This window comes from Cheilinus undulatus, linkage group 24 (assembly GCF_018320785.1).
Source record: "Cheilinus undulatus linkage group 24, ASM1832078v1, whole genome shotgun sequence".
In the NCBI taxonomy this organism is placed as follows: Eukaryota; Metazoa; Chordata; class Actinopteri; order Labriformes; family Labridae; genus Cheilinus; species Cheilinus undulatus.
The window spans coordinates 26,855,349-26,878,702 of NC_054888.1; the positions used below are offsets into that span (position 1 = coordinate 26,855,349).

The following is a 23,354-nucleotide window of genomic DNA, read 5'->3' on the forward strand; positions in this document are numbered from 1 at the left end:
CATGTCGTCACTAAATAGGTCGTGAAAAACATCATATTATACTATGTCAAAATGAGCGAAAAATGTCATGTTATAGCATGTTGTCACTAAATCTCTCATGAAAAACATCATATTATACTATGTCAAAATGAGCAAAAACGTCATGTTATAACATGTCGTCACTAAATCTCTCATGAAAAACATCATATTATACTGTGTCAATATTAGCAAAAAAAGTCATGTTATAGCATGTCGTCACTAAATTGGTCGTGAAAAACATCATATTATACTATGTCAAAATGAGCAAAAAAAGTCATGTTATAGCATGTCGTCACTAAATTGGTTGTGAAAAACATCAAATTATGCTATTTCAAAATTGGCAAAAAAACGTCATGTTATAGCATGTCGTCACTAAATTGGTCGTGAAAAAACATCAAATTATGCTATTTCAAAATTGGCAAAAAAACGTCATGTTATAGCATGTCGTCACTAAATTGGTCGTGAAAAACATCATATTATACTATGTCAAAATGAGCAAAAAACGTCATGCTATAGCATGTCGTCACTAAATTGGTTGTGAAAAACATCAAATTATGCTATTTCAAAATTGGCAAAAAAACGTCATGTTATAGCATGTTGTCACTAAATTGGTCGTGAAAAAACATCAAATTATGCTATTTCAAAATTGGCAAAAAAACGTCATGTTATAGCATGTCGTCACTAAATTGGTCGTGAAAAACATCATATTATACTATGTCAAAATGAGCGAAAAATGTCATGTTATAGCATGTTGTCACTAAATCTCTCATGAAAAACATCATGTTATACTATGTCAAAATGAGCAAAAATGTCATGTTATAACATGTCGTCACTAAATAGGTCGTGAAAAACATCATATTATACTGTGTCAATATTAGCAAAAAAAGTCATGTTATAGCATGTCGTCACTAAATTGGTCGTGAAAAACATCATATTATACTATGTCAAAATGAGCAAAAAACGTCATGTTATAGCATGTCGTCACTAAATTGGTCATGAAAAACATCATATTATACTATGTCAAAATTAGCAAAAAACGTCATGTTATAGCATGTCGTCACTAAATTGGTCGTGAAAAACATCATATTATACTATGTCAAAATGAGCAAAAAACGTCATGTTATAGCATGTCGTCACTAAATTGGTCATGAAAAACATCATATTATACTATGTCAATATTAGCAAAAAACGTCATGATATAGCATGTCGTCACTAAATTGGTTGTGAAAAACATCATGATATAGCATGTCGTCACTAAATTGGTTGTGAAAAACATCATATTATACTGTGTCAATATTAGCAAAAAAATGTCATGTTATAGCATGTCATCACTAAATTGGTCATGAAAAAACATCAAATTATGCTATTTCAAAATTGGCAAAAAACGTCATGTTATAGCATGTCGTCACTAAATTGGTCATGAAAAACATCATATTATACTATGTCAAAATGAGCAAAAAACGTCATGTTATAGCATGTCGTCACTAAATTGGTCATGAAAAACATCATATTATACTATGTCAAATATTGCCAGAAACGTCATGTTATAGCATGTCGTCACTAAATTGGTCATGAAAAACATCATATTATACTATGTCAAAATTAGCAAAAAACGTCATGTTATAGCATGTCGTCACTAAATTGGTCATGAAAAACATCATGATATAGCATGTTGTCACTAAATTGGTTGTGAAAAACATCATATTATACTGTGTCAATATTAGCAAAAAAATGTCATGTTATAGCATGTCATCACTAAATTGGTCATGAAAAAACATCAAATTATGCTATTTCAAAATTGGCAAAAAAACGTCATGTTATAGCATGTCGTCACTAAATTGGTCATGAAAAACATCATATTATACTGTGTCAAAATTAGCAAAAAACGTCATGTTATACCGTGTCATCACTAGAGTGGTCAAGAAAAACATCATATTATACTATGTCACAAATTGCAAAAAACGTCATGTTATAGCATGTCGTTGCAAAATTGGTCGTGAAAAAACATCATATTATACTATGTCAAAATTAACAAAAAATGTCATGTTATAGCATGTCGTCACTAAATTGGTCATGAAAAACATCATATTATACTATGTCAAAATGAGCAAAAAACGTCATGTTATAGCATGTCGTCACTAAATTGGTCATGAAAAACATCAAATTATACTATGTCAAATATTGCCAGAAACGTCATGTTATAGCATGTCGTCATATAATTGGTCATAAAAAACATCATATTATACTATGTTACAAATTGCAACAGACGTCATGTTATAGCATGTCGTCACTAATTTGCTCATGAAAAACATCATATTATACTATGTCAAAACTAGCAAAAAACGTCATGCTATAGCATGTCGTCACTAAATTGGTCATGAAAAACATCATATTATACTATGTCAAAATTAGCAAAAAACGTCATGTTATAGCATGTCGTCACTAAATTGGTCATGAAAAAACATCAAATTATGCTATTTCAAAATTGGCAAAAAAACGTCATGTTATAGCATGTCGTCACTAAATTGGTCGTGAAAAACATCATATTATACTATGTCAAAATGAGCAAAAAACGTCATGCTATAGCATGTCGTCACTAAATTGGTCATGAAAAACATCAAATTATGCTATTTCAAAATTGGCAAAAAAACGTCATGTTATAGCATGTCGTCACTAAATTGGTCGTGAAAAACATCATATTATACTGTGTCAATATTAGCAAAAAAATGTCATGTTATAGCATGTCGTCACTAAATCTCTCATGAAAAACATCATATTATACTATGTCAAAATGAGCAAAAACGTCATGTTATAACATGTCGTCACTAAATCTCTCATGAAAAACATCATATTATACTGTGTCAAAATGAGCAAAAAACGTCATGTTATAGCATGTCGTCACTAAATTGGTCATGAAAAACATCATATTATACTATGTCAATATTAGCAAAAAAACGTCATGTTATAGCATGTCGTCACTAAATTGGTCATGAAAAAACATCAAATTATGCTATTTCAAAATTGGCAAAAAAACGTCATGTTATAGCATGTCGTCACTAAATTGGTCGTGAAAAACATCATATTATACTGTGTCAATATTAGCAAAAAAATGTCATGTTATAGCATGTCATCACTAAATTGGTCATGAAAAAACATCAAATTATGCTATTTCAAAATTGGCAAAAAAACGTCATGTTATAGCATGTCGTCACTAAATAGGTCGTGAAAAACATCATGTTATACTATGTCAAAATGAGCAAAAACGTCATGTTATAACATGTCGTCACTAAATAGGTCGTGAAAAACATCATATTATACTGTGTCAATATTAGCAAAAAAAGTCATGTTATAGCATGTCGTCACTAAATTGGTCGTGAAAAACATCATATTATACTATGTCAAAATGAGCAAAAAACGTCATGCTATAGCATGTCGTCAAAAAATTGGTTGTGAAAAACATCATATTATACTGTGTCAATATTAGCAAAAAACGTCATGTTATAGCATGTTGTCACTAAATTGGTCGTGAAAAAACATCATATTATACTGTGTCAAAATGAGCAAAAAACGTCATGTTATAGCATGTCGTCACTAAATTGGTCATGAAAAAAACATCAAATTATGCTATTTCAAAATTGGCAAAAAAACGTCATGTTATAGCATGTCGTCACTAAATTGGTCGTGAAAAACATCATATTATACTATGTCAATATTAGCAAAAAACGTCATGTTATAGCATGTCGTCACTAAATTGGTCGTGAAAAACATCCTATTATACTGTGTCAAAATGAGCAAAAATGTCATGCTATAGCATGTTGTCAAAAAATTGGTCGTGAAAAACATCATATTATACTATGTCAAAATGAGCAAAAAACGTCATGTTATAGCATGTCGTCACTAAATTGGTCGTGAAAAACATCATATTATACTATGTCAAAATTAGCAAAAAACGTCATGTTATAGCATGTCGTCACTAAATTGGTCGTGAAAAACATCATATTATACTATGTCAAAATGAGCAAAAAACGTCATGCTATAGCATGTCGTCACTAAAGTGGTCATGAAAAACATCATATTATACTATGTCAAAATTAGCAAAAAACGTCATGCTATAGCATGTCGTCACTAAATTGGTCATGAAAAACATCATATTATACTGTATCAATATTAGCAAAAAACGTCATGTTATAGCATGTCATCACTAAATTGGTCATGAAAAACATTATATTATACTGTGTCAATATTAGCAAAAAACGTCATGCTATAGCATGTCGTCACTAAATTTCTCGTGAAAAACATATATTTTGTCAAAATGAGCAAAAAACGTCATGTTACAGCATGTCGTCACTAAATTGGTCGTGAAAAACATCATATTATACTATGTCAAAATGAGCAAAAAACGTCATGTTATAGCATGTCGTTATACTGTGTCAATATTAGCAAAAAACGTCATGTTATAGCATGTCGTCACTAAATTGGTCATGAAAAACATCATATTATACTATGTCAAAATGAGCAAAAAACGTCATGTTATAGCATGTCGTCACTAAATAGGTCTTCAAAAAAAATCATATTATACTATGATGATGTTAGCAAAAAACGTCATGTTATAGCATGTCGTCACTAAATAGGTCGTCAAAAAACATCATATTATACTATGTCAATATTAGCAAAAAAAGTCATGTTATAGCATGTCGTCACTAAATTGGTCATGAAAAACATCATATTATACTGTATCAATATTAGCAAAAAACGTCATGTTATAGCATGTCGTCACTAAATAGGTCGTCAAAAAACATCATATCATACTGTGTCAATATTAGCACAAAACGTCATGCTATAGCATGTCGTCACTAAATTGGTCATGAAAAACATCATATTATACTGTATCAATATTAGCAAAAAACGTCATGTTATAGCATGTCGTCACTAAATTGGTCTCGAAAAACATCATATTATACTATGTCAATATTAGCAAAAAACGTCATGCTATAGCATGTCGTCACTAAATTGGTCGTGAAAAACATCATATTTTACTGTGTCAAAATGAGCAAAAAACGTCATGTTATAGCATGTCGTTATACTGTGTCAATATTAGCAAAAAACGTCATGTTATAGCATGTCGTCACTAAATTGGTCATGAAAAACATCATATTATACTATGTCAAAATGAGCAAAAAACGTCATGCTATAGCATGTCGTCAAAAAATTGGTTGTGAAAAAACATCATATTATACTATGTCAATATTATCAAAAAACGTCATGCTATAGCATGTCGTCACTAAATTGGTCTCGAAAAACATCATATTATACTATGTCAAAATGAGCAAAAAACGTCATGTTATAGCATGCAGTCACTAAATAGGTCGTCAAAAAAAATCATATTATACTATGATAATATTAGCAAAAAACGTCATGTTATAGCATGTCGTCACTAAATAGGTCTTCAAAAAAAATCATATTATACTATGATGATATTAGCAAAAAACGTCATGTTATAGCATGCAGTCACTAAATAGGTCGTCAAAAAAAATCATATTATACTTTGCCAAAATTAGAAAAAAAACGTCATTTTATAGCATGTCGTCACTAAATTGGTCTTTAAAAACATCATTTTATACTATGTAAATATTAGCAAAAATGTCATGTTATAGCATGTCGTAACTAAATTGGTCATGAAAAAAATCATATTATACTATGATAATATTAGCAAAAAACGTCATGTTATAGCATGTCGTCACTAAATTGGTCATGAAAAACATCATATTATACTGTATCAATATTAGCAAAAAACGTCATGTTATAGCATGTCGTCACTAAATAGGTCGTCAAAAAACATCATATCATACTGTGTCAATATTAGCAAAAAACGTCATGCTATAGCATGTCGTCACTAAATTTCTCGTGAAAAACATATATTTTGTCAAAATGAGCAAAAAACGTCATGTTATAACATGTCGTCACTAAATTGGTCGTGAAAAACATCATATTATACTGTGTCAATATTAGCAAACAAACGTCATGTTATAACATGTCGTCACTAAATTGGTTATGAAAAAACATCAAATTTTGCTATTTCAAAATTGGCAAAAAAACGTCATGTTATAGCATGTCGTCACGAAATTGGTCGTGAAAAACATCATATTATACTATGTCAAAATTAGCAAAAAATGTCATGTTATAGCATGTCGTCACTAAATTGGTCGTGAAAAACATCATATTTTACTGTGTCAAAATGAGCAAAAAACGTCATGTTATAGCATGTCGTCACTAAATTGGTCGTGAAAAACATATTTTACTGTGTCAAAATGAGCAAAAAACGTCATGTTACAACATGCAGTCACTAAATAGGTCGTCAAAAAAAATCATATTATACTATGATAATATTAGCAAAAAACGTCATGTTATAGCATGTGGTCACTAAATAGGTCGTCAAAAAAAATCATATACTATGATAATATTAGCAAAAAACGTCATGTTATAACATGTCGTCACTAAATAGGTCGTCAAAAAACATCATATTATACTGTGTCAATATTAGCAAAAAACGTCATGTTATAGCATGTCGTCACTAAATTGGTCGTGAAAAACATTATATTATACTATGTCCATATTAGCAAAAAACGTCATGTTATAGCATGTCGTCACTAAATTGGTTGTGAAAAACATATTATGCTATGTCAAAATAAGACACCCCCATCCCACTACCGGCTACAGTGGGTCCTGAACCCCAGCCTCTTCCACCACAGGTGCTCATCCCCGCTTGGGTGTTTGAGCGTGTGCTGAACCCACTGCGCCACCAGTACCTTTCACACTAGGGGATCTGCTCCTGGCGCTTTTATCTTCTATATTTGGGATTTTGGACTTTAAAATTCACAACCTCCACCCTTAGACTTCCAGAGGTTTTCCCTCCTCACTTTGAACTCAAGCTCTCACCAAGCCATGGAAGGTCTCGAACCAGCAACCTCCTGATCACCAGGCAGCCCACTTTGTCCCAAAGCCACAGAGAAAGACACTTAGTGAAGTCTTCCAAAGGTTCTTACATTCTCCCTTTAGACTCAAATCTTGAAAAGAGACCAGACCATGGTAAGACTTGAACCTTCAACCTTCAGAATCCCAAGCCATGCTTTACCTCACTAGTCTACAGAAACAGACACTTCAGTGGGCTTCCAGGGGTTTCATCTTCTGTGTTTGGAGTCAAAGCTTGAAAATGGACAAAGTCATGTTAAGATTTGAACCTGCGACCTTCAGACTCCCAGACAGACCTCTACCTCCCAGGCCCACCTGGAAAGACATTTATTCTCTCCTAAAGAGTTTCCCTTCTGTCTTCAGACTCAACTCTTAAAAAAATGACCAAGCCAAAGTAAGATTTGAACCTGCAACCTCCAGACTCTCAGACAGATCTCTCTTCCTCTTGGCCACAGAAACTGACACTGCTGAAATCTCCCAAAGATCGTTTTATAGATATTGGCCGCCAACTACAGTCGCCTTACACAGCTGCTCTGGATACTAAAGATCATATGTCAAGAGGTGGCTGCCCCTTGGCTATATCATCGTTTGTAGGTATGGCTGCCAGACTTTCACCAATGGTGTCTTGAATGGGATTTAAACACCCAACCTGCTGCACCAGGGTCAGTATCATAACCCAGTGAGCTATCCAGGATGCTCCTCTGTTGCTCCTCTGTTGCCTGGGGTAAAAGTGACTAAAACATCCCTGTGGACTCAAATCATGTCAAAATAAACTCCCTCTGGATTGACCAGGATTCATACCTTCAACATTGTGGACCAAAGTCATTGTTGTAACCCAGTGAGCTAGCCAGGATGGTACTTTGCTGACTTTGTTCACAAACTTGATCTGATATTGTGTCACAATTAGAAAAAAAGTTATGTTAGGCTTATGTAGTTAGGGTTAAACACCATGGAACGACCACAGGGGTCAGGGGTTAGGGTAAAACACCACCTAATCACCAGAGCATTGCCACAATATTACTATTAGGATTATCAAGTTATTACAAGGGTAAAATGCCACCTTAAGGGTAATTCCATCTTATTCTTGACAAATAACTAATAAGAAATACTACAGTAAAATTATTAATGTCAAATAAAACTAGAAAAGCACTCGGAGAGCGCAGACCTCCACCATTAGCCCTATCTCCCAATAGTAAAGAGTCTTTTAAAATTCCTGGATCCAGACGGTGATCCAGATCACTCCCAAAATCTAATCAGTTCTTCCTTAGGCCATTTGTGACTTTTCCTGAAAATTTCATCAAAATCCGTCCATGGCTTTTTGAGTTATGTTGCTAACAAACTAACAAACAAACCCTGCCGATCACATGACCTCCTTGGCCAAGGTAATAAAAAGCTGCAAAAACATCAGGATCAATGACTGGGTTGGCCTGGTTTCAACACCTGGTGCATGAATGATAACTAATGAAAAATGCTGTGTATCTGAGTATAAATCATCCACTGAATCCATATCTACACTCTAAAACATGATCATGAGCGTTGTGCTTGTTTTTGTATCTGTCTCTTCTCTCTCCCTTCACACGATGAGCTCACTCTCTGTGTGGTTTCTAGATGGCTACCCCAGAGATGAGATCGTCTACAAGTGGGACAGAAACTCAGTGCAAACGTCAGACAAGAAATACTGGAGACTCTACCAGTTTGACTTCATGGGTCTGAGAAACACGACAGATCTGCTGAGGACGACATCTGGTAAGTGAGCAGAGACGATGGTCGTATGCCATGTTGTCACTGATTCTGGTTCAGACTTCTCTGATTCCCTGCAGGGGACAAACCGTTGCTCCAAGGTCTTAGGATGTAAGCATTCCCCAGGTTTATTTCATCGTTAACCATCATCCTTCCTGCTCTGGTGAGGTTTTCAGACGTAGCGTTATTAGATAATTATGCAGGAGAAAAGCTGTTTGTAGTTCCTAAGAATAAAACAAACTGGCACTGAGTCTGCAGCTTCCTCGTACCTTTTCAATATTTTAACACGAGCGTTTGAGGACAAATCCAGATTCTGATGGCTCCAGCAGGAGATCACATGACCTCAGCGGCTCAGAGTCTCTTATTTGTGCTAAACAGTCCTTTGTCTCTAGAGAGACACACTTGGATCTGCATAACGTGACCTCATTTAGCTTTCTGAGAGCTGAACCTCCATTCATGAATATTCGAGGAACACCAGAGCTTTGCATGATTATGAGAGGGATAACAGGAAGTGGCATCACGTTATTTAGGAGCTCGGTTGAGACTGGGTGTTTGGCTTCATTTCAGTAAATACTGAAACACTGGACGGTTCCTCAAACGTGTCTGCAGAGAAAAAGTATTAACCCCTTTACTGTTTTTAAATCAGTCATTGTTGATATAATCTCAGCCACTCCAGAACATTCTCACTGTTGTCTTTAAACCATTTCTGTGAAGCTTTCTCTGGAAGCTTCGGCTCATTGTCTGACTGGAAAATAAATCTTATCTATTTATCAGATTGTATTCATAAGTTTTTTTGAGTAATTTATTAAGCATATTTTGATTGGATAGAGGTAACACAAATGTATCAAATATGCGACACAGGCGTTAAGGGGTTAACTGCCCATTCTTGCCACTTTTGTTCAAGTTTTTGCAATTTTTAATGCATTTTTACCTTCGTTTTGCAATTATTATGATATTTCCCTTGAAGGTATCTCGATTCCTTCTACTTCATCCTCTGGTATTCTGACATTGGTGCAGATCTTGGTCCATTTGGCTGGGCCTCAGAGAGCTCTCCCCCCTTATGTGTGGCCTTGACTGTTTATAAAATCATAAGAGGGTATACCGTCCATGGGGGTGGGTTCCTTTTTACAGAATGTTTCCAGGCCTCCATAGCTTGACTGATTTTCTTCCTCTGCTCAGAGGCAGTGTTAAACGTACACATCTACCTCCTGGTGTTTAAGAAAATGAGCTGTTTTCTCGTTTATTACCTTGTTTTTTTTCCCTACTTCACTTGCTGGAGCGCCGTCTCCACATGCATGTTGATTAGATCCCAGCTAAAAATACCCGTCATCAATTTACATCATGACAAACTTCCAGAGTGCTGTTTCTCTTTCTCTTCACATCCCCCCGTTTCTCTGACTTTTCTCCCTCCTGACTGAAAATGTTGTTTCACCAGGACAGAGAAAAAGATCCCTGGCCTGAGTGCCGTCCACCGGGGATCTCCCCCGCCAAATCCATCATTGTTTTAATTCTCTCCAGCACGCCCTGAGGCAGAATGTGTAGAGCCGGCTCTACTGTCCCATCACTAATTTAATGGACCACACAGGAACTAACATCTCTACAGCATGAATAACCGATGAAGGGACATAACAAGTTTCCTTCCTCTCTACAGGTGACTATGTGTTGATGACAGTCTACTTTGACCTCAGCAGACGGATGGGCTATTTCACCATCCAGACCTACATCCCCTGCATCTTGACTGTTGTTCTCTCCTGGGTCTCCTTCTGGATCAAGAGCGATGCCACGCCTGCAAGAACGGCTCTAGGTACTTTACTCTACCCATGCAGCTTTGATGGTTGTCTTATCAGTGAAACAGCTGCAGTCTGACTGGAGGACTCTGAGGCTAAGTAGGAGATATGATCCATCCAGTGAGGTCTAGGTCTGCCCAGAGGTCCCCTTCTACTGGGCATGCCTGGGAGACCTCCACAGGGAGGCAGTCAGGAGGCAAACCCCCCCCCCCCAGTGTTGATGTGGTCTTATGTGGACTCATGAATTCAGAAGTTTTTCACGGTGAGACACTTCATTATGAAGTTTACGGCCACACCCTCTGCCAAGCCACGACAGCCAGAGATAGACATGACTGACCACCACTGAGTGGCAATAAAGATCCCGCCCCTTTGCTGCACCTGCAAAGGTAATAACTGCCCCCATATGTGGTAAACCACAAACGTAAAACAATTCTACAATTTTAATGTCAGCCAAGTCAGCTTTAACTAAAGGCACATCAAAAAAACGTAGTGATTATTGTTCGCCATGAAACAGGAAGTAGTTTTTTCATTTGTAGTCACCGTGAACAAAAAATTGCCATGAGTATGTTTTTTGATGTGACTTGAGCTTAAGCTATCCTGTCCCCACTGGGTTCAGGTCAGCCATTCTTTGTTCGCCACGAAACAGGAAGTAGTTTTGTCAAAGTCCAAAACACTGGTGGATCCATGAATCTTGGATTTTGCTGAATTTTCCAAAATTGATATCAATCTTCCCCTTTTCACCATTCAAAAATTATGTGCAAAGGTTAATGATTCTATGAGTGTTTTAAGACTTTGAAAGAACTTCCTGTTTCATGGCGAACAAAAAATCACCATAACTACATTTTCTAAGTCTTAAAACACTGGTGAAGCCGTGGATCTTTGCAGACTGTTATAAGTGTCAAAACTCTAAGGAAAGCTGAGTTTTCTTGTTTCACAATAACTTATAATCACCGTCCACTCAAAATAGTTTTAATCACAGGAAGTTTGAACCCTGAATGTTTAGGACCCAGTAATCCCGCCCCCTTGTTGCACCTGCAAAGGTAATAACTGCCCCCATATGTGGTAAACCACAAACGTAATACAATTCCACAATTCTAATGTCAGCCAAGTCAGCTTTAACTAAAGGCACATCAAAAAAATGTAGTGATGTTTGTTTACCATGAAACAGGAAGTAGTTTTTTCATTTGTAGTCACCGTGAACACATTTGTGAACTACATTTTTGAAGTCTCAAACACTGGTGAAGCCGTGAATCTTTGCAGACTGGATTAAAAAGTGTCAAAACTCCAAGGAAAGCTGAGTTTTCTTGTTTTGCTATAACTTATAATCACCGTCCACTCAAGATTAGTTTTAGTCACAGGAAGTTTGAACCCTGAATGTTTAGAACCAGAGAGACATCAGACATTAATGAGTCAGCACAGCCTTGAGAAAAATATTATTTATGTCTGCTCTCAGAATTTTCACATTCAAAAATATGCCAAGATTTATGAATCTACAAGTGTTTCAAGACTGGAGAAACTACTTCCTGCTTCATGGCGAACAAAAATGACCATGAATACGTTTTTTGGATTTGCTGTCTTGAACCTAATGGCAGCTTTAAAAAAGCAAAAACAACAATGACCATTAGTTTCATTCGTCATGTCCAGATTACATTCGTGAGAAGGAGATGTGGTGATTTTTATCTTCCCATAAATGTAATGGATCCTTGAAAACTTAATAGTTAATACATTTGCTAATAAACTTTACACCTGATAGACATGAATTATCCCTCATCTGGGTGTTTTTTCCTCAGCCTTGCTAGTTGAGGTCAGTTGTGATGTGCTTAAAAACACCACCTGCTCACTTTGAATAAACTGAGCACAGAGCTGAATGAATCTGGGAACAAGCGAGCCAACTTTACCAACATTATATCAGAGGGAAAAGCAAATCATCCCCTCCTACATGATAGTTTGAGATCAGAGAGCGGGGGAATATTTACCTTTGAAAAGAGAAAAACGCTCCAGCTGCAGCGTTAATAATGCAGGAGGTTTGGTATAGTTGGTGATGGGATTCTGACAGGTACGGCTTTAGTGGTGGATAGAGCACACAGGAAGTAAGATTCCCCATAATGCAGTAGGGCTTAGATTGAGGATGTTTTTGTCACTATCCCCTGACTTATTCTTCTTAATAACCTTTTCTCTGAATGTTCCTTTGTCTTCATGGTGTAATGGTAGCCAGGGATACTGGACCTTCCAGACACAGGTGCCTTTTATCTCCTTACCTAAGCCTGTTCACATACCATACTTGACTCCTCTGTATCACAGAGCTAGTGTATGCTTCCTGCAGGCCTGCCTCTTTCCAGTCTGACTGGTTTTGATGTATCCGGCTGCCCTCAGGGCCGTTATCATCCCATCACTCAGCTGACTTGTCTTCCCTGTGTAGACCCCAATCACAGTGTCAAAGCTCCCAGCATGTCGACCAGAGCAAGTGAAAGGCATGTGATCTCGCTTAGACAGCAGGTAGAGAGAGCTGCCTCAGTCCTGACCATGTCTGCCTTCATCTCAACATTTAACCCTTCCAGAGCACACATCCTGGGTTTTCATCCTGCCCTGATAGCTGACCCCAGGACTGGATGGAAAAAGCATAGAGGAAGAGGTTCACGGGGACGGAACAGTGGTGTAAAACAAAGTGGCACGTACAGCATGGAGGAATGTCAGAGGTGTGAGAGAACAGGCCAATCATTGATTTGAAGGCTAACCCCGCCCCAACCCTGGAGGCTCTGTGCCCTGACAGGCTGCTAACATGTTGTAGGTGATATTTCCACAGAGCTGTCACTACTCCCTCAGCAGAACTAAGTTTAGACAGGAGCAGGAGAGGAGCTGAGATGTTAGTCGGTTCCCTTAAGACCTCCATCTTTGACACTCTGATGGTTGTTGACAGAGATGCCGTAGTTTGTGGTGGGAAATACTGGAGCCCCCCAGGCTTACAGCGAGAATTCACTCCAGAGAGCAGAAGAACTGTGGAGCATGAATTATTGACCTTCATCTATCATGAAGTCATGCAGAGCTGGACAGGCTGGTATTCATCCACCTGTGGAAGGCCCAGCCTCTGGTTCATCAGTGTTCATGGCTACCATTACACCATGAAGACAAAAGAACACTCAGAGAAGGGGTTACTGAAAGTTTAAGTCAGGGGATGGAGACAAAAATATTCCTAATGCTCTGGACATCCCCTAGAGTTCAGGTCCATCCCCACTGTGAGGCACAGTGGTGGCAGCATCATGCTGTAGGGGTGCTTCTCAGCAGCATCATGCTCTGGGGATGCTTCTCAGCAGCATCATTCTGTGGGGATGCTTCTCAGCAGCATCATGCTCTGGGGATGCTTCTCAGCAGCATCGTGCTGTGGGGATGCTTCTCAGCAGCATCATGCTCTGGGGATGCTTCTCAGCAGCATCATTCTGTGGGGATGCTTCTCAGCAGCATCATGCTTTGGGGATGCTTCTCAGCAGCATCATTCTGTAGGGGTGCTTCTCAGCAGCATCATGCTCTGGGGATGCTTCTCAGCAGCATCATTCTGTGGGGATGCTTCTCAGCAGCCTTGAAGGCTTGTACCGATCAAGAGCCCAGATGTGGAGATGGCTCTCAGAGATTTCTGCCATATGCTTTAAACATCTGTATTGGTGATCTAAAAAGTACTTGTTAGGTAGTTATTTAGGACCTGGAGACTAACTCCCAAGAATCTGGCAATTTGACTGGCTAAAGCAAGTCTAGAGGAATATTAATGGATTGAATGTCCACATTGTCTTAAGACCACAGTTACACATGATAAACAGTTTAGACTTATTCCTAAACACCAGGGTAAAACTGAAATATTTCTGTGCGGCCTCTACAATCCTCCTGAGCCAAAGAAGTCAAACAAAGAAAAACTTTTAATCCAAACATTCCTCGAGCCTCGATGGCAGAGGAAGCAAAGGGGACGTTTTAATCCCAATTGTATTCACAGCTGGTTTGGAGAAAGGTTAATCCTCCCAGAGGGCTCCAATAGTCCAAATCAGTGAAACAGAGTCCTTTGTTAAAGCTCCAAACCCTGTCTCATAAAAACCGGGAATAATCCAAACATTCAGAATCACAGTCAGGGTCCATGAGGACTGTCAGCTCTGAGTCTGTCTCCTACAGCAGTCAGCAGGTTTTCATCAACATTCTCAGGGTCTGGTGTTTCTGTGTGTGGATTCAAACAGATAGTAGGTCTATCTCTACAGCCAGGTATCAGGATGTCATTAAACTATAACCCCAAATCCAAAAACGTTGGGGCGCTGTGTAGAATGTCAAAACTGGATTCCCAAAAGTGGAGACGAGGCAATAAAAGGCTGAAAAACTGGTACTAAAAAATAACAGCTGTAAAAGCATTTTAAAACTAATTAGCTTAATTGTCAAAGGGTCAGTCACATGACTGGGTACATTCCTCTCCCATCAGCTGGTCTCCTCCCTCTCAGATTGGTGTTAAAAAAAGAGGCCTGCTGGTAAACATGGCCCTGTCCCAACTTTTCTGAGACGTGTTGCTTGTTCAGCCCCCGTCTGTGTTCCATTATCTGGACTGTCGACTGTGCTGAGGTATTTCTGTTGTATTGCTCTTTGTTCTCTGTCCAGACCTCCTGCATGGACAGGATCACCTGGTTGCCATGGTGACGCGTAGCAACAACTCCGGTTAAAGGAGTCGTGGTATGAAAAGCCATGATCTAGATTTGAAAGAACAGCCCAAGCTGAGAGCAGCAGGTAGCTCCAGGGTTGAAACAAAAGAAGACACGTCTGAGCGTGCCACACCGAACCGTGCACTATTTAAACAGAAGACATTAAGAAATTAGACGCAATTAGCTGTTCATTTCCCTAATTATAGGTTTAAATCACATGAGCTCGGGAGAAGAGAGTCTAGACGAGCACTAGACCAGAGGAGGTAGCTCGAAATAGATGGGAGCAACTTGTCTCTATGGAAACCACGGGCAAAAACAGTGGCACACTCCGCCATGAAAGACATGTGAGAGACGAGGATGAAAGAGGGTGAGAGGAGGGAGAAGGGACAAAGATGGGGCTGAGATGTAGAGAGAGGATGAGAATGAGCAGGATTTATTACAGCGCCGTGTCAGTATCCAGGTTCAGCCCTGCTCAGGAAACAGATGGGGTTTAAAATACACAGAAATAGAAATACAAATATATATACAATATATATATACAATAAATATATACAAAAACATATATAAAAACAAAGAGAAAAATATACGGAAAAATATACAGGAAAATATACAGAGATACAGAGAAAAATATACGGAAAAATATACAGAGATACAGAGAAAAATATACAGAAAAATATACAGAGATACAGAGAAAAATATACAGAAAAATATACAGAGATACAGAGAAAACAGAAAAACACACAGAAAAATGTATAGAAAAATACACAGAAAAACATGGAGAAAATAGAAAATATACAGAAAAAATACAGAAGAATATTCAGAAAAAGAAAAACAAAAATATGCAGAAAAAAGTACAGATAACATAAAAAATACAAAAATATACAGAAAAATACAGAAAAATATTCAGAAAAATATACAGAAAAATACATAGAAAAATACAGAAAAACATACAGAAAAATATACAGAAAACAGAAAAAATACAGAAAAATATAGAGAAAACAGAAAATATACAAAGAAATACACAGAAAAATATATTTAAAAATATATAGAAAAAAAACAGAGAAAAACATACAGAAAACTAGAATGGCCATCTGAGGCAGCAGACCCACGCCTAAACAGCACCACCGAGGAACTCACACTCCCATTGATTATTATGGTTTTCAAAATTTGAAGTCAGAGAAAAACCGAACAGGTGCACAGATCATCACCAAAATCTAATCGATTCTTTCCTGTCACTATCCCAACATTCCCTGAAAGTTTGGTGAAGATCCGACTTTCCGTTCTCGAGTTATCTTGTACAAATACAAACAAACAAAGAAAAGGAACCCTTTACATAACCCCCTGCTGATTTCATCAGCATGGATAAATATACAAAAAAACCATACAGAGAAAAACAGAAACACAGAGAAACAGAGAAAACAAAAATATATACAGATAAATAAACAGAAAAATATAGAGTAAACAGAAAAATATTTAGAAAAATATAAAGAAATACAGAGAAAAATATAGGAAAACCAGAAAAACATACAGAAAAACAGAGAAAAATATACAGAAAAACATATAGAAAACAGAAAAATATACAGAAAATATACAGGAAAACAAACAGAAAATCACACAGAAATACACAGAGATAAACATGCAGAAAAACAGAAAATTTTTTTAGAAAACAGAGAGAAAAATGTAAAGAAAAATATACAGAGAAAATAAACAGAAAAATGTACAGAAAAAATGTACAGAAACAAACGTGCAGAGAAAATAAACAAGAAACATACAGAAAAACATTCAGAAAAATATTTAGAAAAAAAACAGAGAAAATATACAGAAAAATATTCAGAAGAAACAGAGAAAATATAAAAAAATAAGTAAAGCATAAGGGAAAATATAAGCAGAAAAGCACAAAGAAAAACAAACATAAAAATATACAGAAAAACAGAGAAAAATGTACAGAAAAATATAGAGAAAAACACATAAAAATATACAGAAAAACAGAGAAAAATGTACAGAAAAATGTAAAAACAGAAAAAGTACTCTGCTGTGAGACAGAGATGAGGCTGTTTGTTTAACAATGGCACATTTAAACCCAATAAACATGGTCCCTGTTATAATCTTTAAAGCTTACTATGAATGCCTATAACAGCATCTGTTTATCTACATAGTATCTAACCGGAAACACTCTAAATTTGGTCAGAACAGTCTCAATTCTAAAAAAGTTGGGACACTGTGTGAAATGTAAACAAAAACAATGACTGCCAAACTGCTTAATGTTCACCATCTTCATCCGTTGTTTTTTATTTTTTTTATTTCAAGATAAAAATAAATAGTAAAAGTTGACTTATTTTGTTTTCTTGTCTTTATGAATCTACCTTGGCAGATTTTTCCCCCACTGATGATAACCTTCATGTAAAACAGTTGCCTATTGTCCTCTCTCAGGCAGCAGGCCTTCAAAATAAATATAAAACACAGATTTAGTTTACCCCTGCCAAGTCCATTATTTATTCTAGCTATGAATTACTGTCAGTGGCTGCAGGACCTGGGAGATAAATCTGGGACTTGGTCCAGGCTCTGGTGCTGATGCCCATTCTTGCAGCAGGCCATAACATGCTGTCCTTGTTGCCCTTTGGTTAGCCGTTGACCTTGTGTAGTGAAAAGCTGCCCAGCATGTATCCCTGTTGATAATTCCTCATTACTCCTCTGCGTGGCTCTTCCAGGTATCACCACCGTGCTGACCATGACCACCCTGAGCACCGTGGCCAGGAACTCACTACCCAGAGTGTCCTACGTGACCGCCATGGACCTGTTCGTCACCGTGTGTTTCCTGTTCGTCTTTGCTGCCATGATTGAATACGCCATGCTCAACTACTACTCCTACAGTGTCCGTAGACCTCCTCCAAAGACGCACAGAATGGTAAGCCTGTTCTCAGTTCCCTGTCTGATTCTCTGGGTGGCCATTCTCAAGGCTGCTCCTACCCTGAGAGCGTCCATACTGCCAACAGACATGTCGACTGAGTCAGCCCTGCTCCTCTCAGGTACCCTCCCTCTTCATTACTCTCCTGGTTCTGCTGAAAGTGTCTCAGGGCTTAAAAGGCTGTCAGCTCAAGCTGAACAATTAAGCTGAGTTACATGCAGACCTGTCTCTGCATTTCTGGCCTGGTCTGTCTGCAGGGAAGCCTCATGTTTCCTGCTATTTTTTGTCCATGTGACACCCACACTGTAAACTCTTAACAAGACTAATTTCACTATATTTCCTTCCAACTCCTTCCTCCTACTCCTAGAGCGGATGAGTAGGAGAGTTGGAAAATTCCACTTCATTAGGCTGTCCCATAAGATTATATAAACATCAGGGAGGAAGTCGGAAAGTTAATTTTCTCAGGAGGCTCTCACTGGGCCCTCAGATGAGCGGGGTTGTATAATGCAGGATCCTGATAGAGTCCTCTAAACATCAGAGTCCTGCACCAACAGGGTCTACAGGTCTGAAAAAGGGGATGAACTAAGATGATAGTGACCGACCGAAGGAGACAGGTATCTTCTACAAAGCTAAAGAGTAGGGGCCCTCAGGGGCCACTGCAGTGAAAACAGGCATGATTCTGTACTGAAATCACAGGAACACTCCCAGAAATCATCGTCTGTCGACACAGTTGGCCGTGCCATCCACCAATGACAGTTAAAGCTGGATCATGGAGAGAAGAAGCCATATGTGAACAGGATCCAGAACCACAGTGGTCTTCTCTGGACCAAAGCTCATTTAACATGGACTGAGGAAACATGGAAAACTGTTCTGTGGTCAGAGGAATGGAAAACTGTTCTGTGGTCAGAGGAAACATGGAAAACTGTTCTGTGGTCAGAGGAATGGAAAACTGTTCTGTGGTCAGAGGAAACATGGAAAACTGTTCTGTGGTCAGAGGAAACATGGAAAACTGTTCTGTGGTCAGAGGAATGGAAAACTGTTCTGTGGTCAGAGGAAACATGGAAAACTGTTCTGTGGTCAGAGGAAACATGGAAAACTGTTCTGTGGTCAGAGGAAACATGGAAAACTGTTCTGTGGTTGGAGGAAACATGGAAAACTGTTCTGTGGTCAGAGGAAACATGGAAAACTGTTCTGTGGTCAGAGGAATGGAAAACTGTTCTGTGGTCAGAGGAAACATGGAAAACTGTTCTGTGGTCAGAGGAAACATGGAAAACTGTTCTGTGGTCGGAGGAAACATGGAAAACTGTTCTGTGGTTGGAGGAAACATGGAAAACTGTTCTGTGGTCAGAGGAAACATGGAAAACTGTTCTGTGGTCAGAGGAAACATGGAAAACTGTTCTGTGGTCAGAGGAAACATGGAAAACTGTTCTGTGGTCGGAGGAATCAAAAATAGAATATACTTTTGGAAACCATGGACCCTGTGTCTATCCACTGTGTGGACTGCAGACAGTCCAGGTCCTTAGCCGGTCTGCCTGTAGTCCAGATCTTTCACTGATAGAAAACATAAAAGGAAAAATGTGACTGAAAGAACGAGATCACAGATACAGGCGGCTGAAATGAGTTTCCTCTGCTGGGAGTCTGGGCTCTCCCTTAGAGATAGGGTGAGAAGACTCCTGGACGCCTCCCTGGTGAGGCGCTCCAGGCAGGTCCCACTGGGAGGAGGCCCCAGGGAAGACCCAGAACATGCTGGAGAGACTATGTCACTCAGCTGGCCTGGGAACGCCTCGGGATCCCCCGGGAAAAGCTGGACGAAGTGGCCAGGGAGAGAGAAGTCTGGGCCTCCCTTCTTAAGCTGCTGACCCCGCGACCCAACCTCAGATAAGCGGAGGAAGATGGATGGATGGATAAAAGGAAAAATCCAGCAAAGACCCATGAGAATCCTGTACGGTCTGGACATATTAAAACTACTCATAAAGGCAGTCTAAAATGTAAGGATGTGCTTGGTTTAAAGGATATTTATATACTAACTTTACACTTCAGGGAAAGAGGTGACAGATCTCTAAACCAGCGTTTATAAATCTAAATGTATTCCCCTAGCTTTAGTGACAAGACACTGAAAACTAAACACTAAAGATCTTTCTTAGAGACCACCTAAAACCTGGTCCAGTATGTACCCGCTAATTAGAGACTGCCGTCTAAACAGGGCCCTGGGTCCTGGCCTGTGCCCTTCAGGTCAATTAGAGAAGTGGTCTGCTATCTCTGGGTGAGAAAGTGGTGTATAATCTGGTCGCTGACTTAGTCACAGGGCTGAGAAGGGCTGTCCTAGTCTCTTTAATATTCACAGATGTGTTTCAGTGTAGTATAAATCAAACTGCAGTCTCTCATTCCCTTTAAAACCCAGGAATGTGTGATTCCAGCACTCCTAGACCATAACCTGGGGGCATTTAGACACAGCCACATCATCCTACCCCCTCCTGTCTCAGTGAACCCTGACTGACTGACTGTGTTGGTAGATCTGTCTTAATCTAGAACATTAGTTCACTGAACCAATCAGGGTCATGAGGAGAACAGGGTCTTCAGTACTGGCTAGACTGAGTTGAGTCTCCTCTTTAGTCCACAGGACACGGTGTCTGTGGTTTCCTCTGACCACAGAACAGTTTTCCATGCTGTTCATGCTCTATCCTGAATCAAAAATGGGTTTATGAGATTCGACCTCTGATTTTATTTACATTTTAGACAGTGCCCCTACTTTCTGAGGATTTTAGTTGTAAACTGACTCAATCTTGTTGCAGAGAAAGCCAGGGCTCCCCGCTCTAGTGAGATCTGAGGGATAAACTCTGAACAAACTTTTCAAACATCTCTATAATTTGTCTTTCCCAGGTTTGATGGATCAGGTGTTAAGTTAAAATGTTCAGTATAGAATAAAGCAGCAGGCAGGACTCATGCTGTGTAGTCAAAGCCACAGGAAGCAGTCATTTAATGATCTCATTTGTTGGCTGAACAGTGTGAATTTTTCAGAATCATGGACTTGTTAGAACAAAATAAACAGCTGTGTCTCTGTACATCAGGCGTGTTGCTTTATTAACGTGTAGCTTTAACCTCCTTCAGGTAATCATGCATGAGAAGGTCAGACATGAGTAGGACCCTAGAACCAGCTTGAGTTCAGGGGGTACAGACCTGCTGGTCTCTCTGTTAGAGGATATCTACCTCTGAGCTGCAGCTTCAACCTGGACCGGTCTATGTAGAACCAGGTTCCCAGGATCACCCAGACATGCCCAGTGTGTGTCATGTAGTCACACTGCCACCATGTGGCTGCTGCTGGTATGTCACCACTGAGACCTGTCTTTGGTTAGACTGAGTTATAAGAGTTCACTTCTCAGGATCTACCTGGTTCAGACTCTGATACTCTAAAGATAAATTCATTTAGGGCTGCTGAGTAATGATGTGTTTGCTTCCTGATTCTTAATTATTATGTTTTATGGACAGACACCACAAATTCCAAAAAAGTTGGGTCACTGTCTAAAACGTGAATAAAACAGAAGTCAATGATTAAATCTCATATTTCATTCAAAAAAGTAGGGACAGGGCAACAGGTAAAGCCCAGGTCTATCAGAGTCCTCTGTTCTTTGTGTTGAAGGTTGACAGATAAAGTCCAGGTCTATGAGAGTCCAGGTCTATCAGAGTCCTCTGTTCTTTGTGTTGAAGGTTGACATATACAGTCCAGGTCTATGAGAGTCCAGGTCTATCAGAGTCCTCTGTTCTTTGTGTTGAAGGTTGACAGATAAAGTCCAGGTCTATGAGAGTCCAGGTCTATCAGAGTCCTCTGTTCTTTGTGTTAAAGGTGGACATATACAGTCCAGGTCTATCAGAGTCCAGGTCTGTCAGAGTCCTCTGTTCTTTGTGTTAAAGGTGGACATATACAGTCCAGGTCTATCAGAGTCCAGGTCTATCAGAGTCCTCTGTTCTTTGTGTTGAAGGTTGACAGATAAAGTCCAGGTCTATGAGAGTCCAGGTCTATCAGAGTCCTCTGTTCTTTGTGTTGAAGGTTGACATATACAGTCCAGGTCTATCAGAGTCCAGGTCTATCAGTGTCCTCTGTTCTCCTGTCCTCCTCAGGCCTACTCCTCCTTCTCCATGGGTCCCACCCCCCGGTCCATGATGTCCATGGGTAACCCTCTGATGTGGAACAACTATGAGGACAGCTGCCTGTACGAGTGTCTGGATGGTAAAGACTGCGCCAGCTTCTTCTGCTGTTACGAGGAGTGTAAAGAAGGCGGCTGGAGGAAAGGACGGATCCACGTCAACATCCGTGAGCTGGATTCCTACTCCCGGGTTTTCTTCCCCACCTCCTTCTTGCTCTTCAACATCGTCTACTGGGTCAGCTACCTCTACCTCTAGTCTGTCCTGGGTCTGGTCCATGCACCCTGCTGAAACAGACTCTGCGCTCTTGCTGGTGGTCTAAGGTTGATCCTGGATGTGGAGGAGGTTGATTTCTGAGGACACAGGTGTTTGCCCCCGGCATACAACACTTAGCATCAGAACAAGCTGCCAACATGAACGACCCCCTTTATGATCTCAAATACAAGCACCAAGGTCTGAATGGATTCAGTGTTCTTGGAAAGATGAGGTGGTAGAGCACCTACAGTGCCTTTTTTACTAAGGGGTGGGCACATAGAGATGCAGCTTCAGACTTCCCCCTGTTGTCTGTAATACCTCATCTACCACCCGAGCTGTTTACTCGTTAACCTAGCCAACCCAGAACACCACCACTGTAGATGTTTGAGACACCCTACATTTGTAGCACTAGTATTAGTTCAAACAGTATTATTATTAACTGCTACTATTTTAAGAGTTTCTACTTTTACAGGACGTCAACAAGGTCATGAATGGAAATACAGAAGTTTTCACCCCCTCCTGATTTCTGATTTTTCTGCATTTGTGTGACTCTTAAACGTTTCAGAGCATCAGACTAATGTTAATATTCGACAGATAACCTGAGGGAACACTAAAGTCTGTTTTTAAATGATGATTTCATTTGTTAAGGGGAAAAAATCCACCCAAACCTGCCTGGTCCTGTGTGAAGGAGTCTAACCCTAACCCAAACCTGGTCCTGTTAGTCACGGACTAACTCTAACCCTAACCCTAACCCTAACCCTAGTAACTGGTTGTTCCATCCTTGGCAGCAACAACCAAAGCAAGCATTTGTGATAACTGGCAATGGGTCTTTCATGTCTCTGTGGAGGAATTTTGGCCCATTCTTCTCTGCAGAAT

The 23,354-nt window shown here is 39.1% G+C and overlaps 1 protein-coding gene across 2 annotated transcripts in view; it reads left to right on the forward strand.

Moving 5' to 3' along the window:
* LOC121506234 (gamma-aminobutyric acid receptor subunit gamma-3-like) overlaps nucleotides 1–22,641 on the forward strand; it is a 106,282-nt gene extending 83,641 nt beyond the window's left edge. For both annotated transcript variants that reach the window (XM_041781939.1, XM_041781940.1), the window contains 4 exons: nucleotides 8,596–8,733; nucleotides 10,379–10,531; nucleotides 17,887–18,083; nucleotides 22,200–22,641. In XM_041781939.1, coding sequence (XP_041637873.1) covers nucleotides 8,596–8,733; nucleotides 10,379–10,531; nucleotides 17,887–18,083; nucleotides 22,200–22,481 — 770 coding nt within the window. In that variant the 3' untranslated portion in view covers nucleotides 22,482–22,641. The remainder of the gene's footprint in view (nucleotides 1–8,595; nucleotides 8,734–10,378; nucleotides 10,532–17,886; nucleotides 18,084–22,199) is intronic.
* Nucleotides 22,642–23,354: the final 713 nt, after the last annotated feature.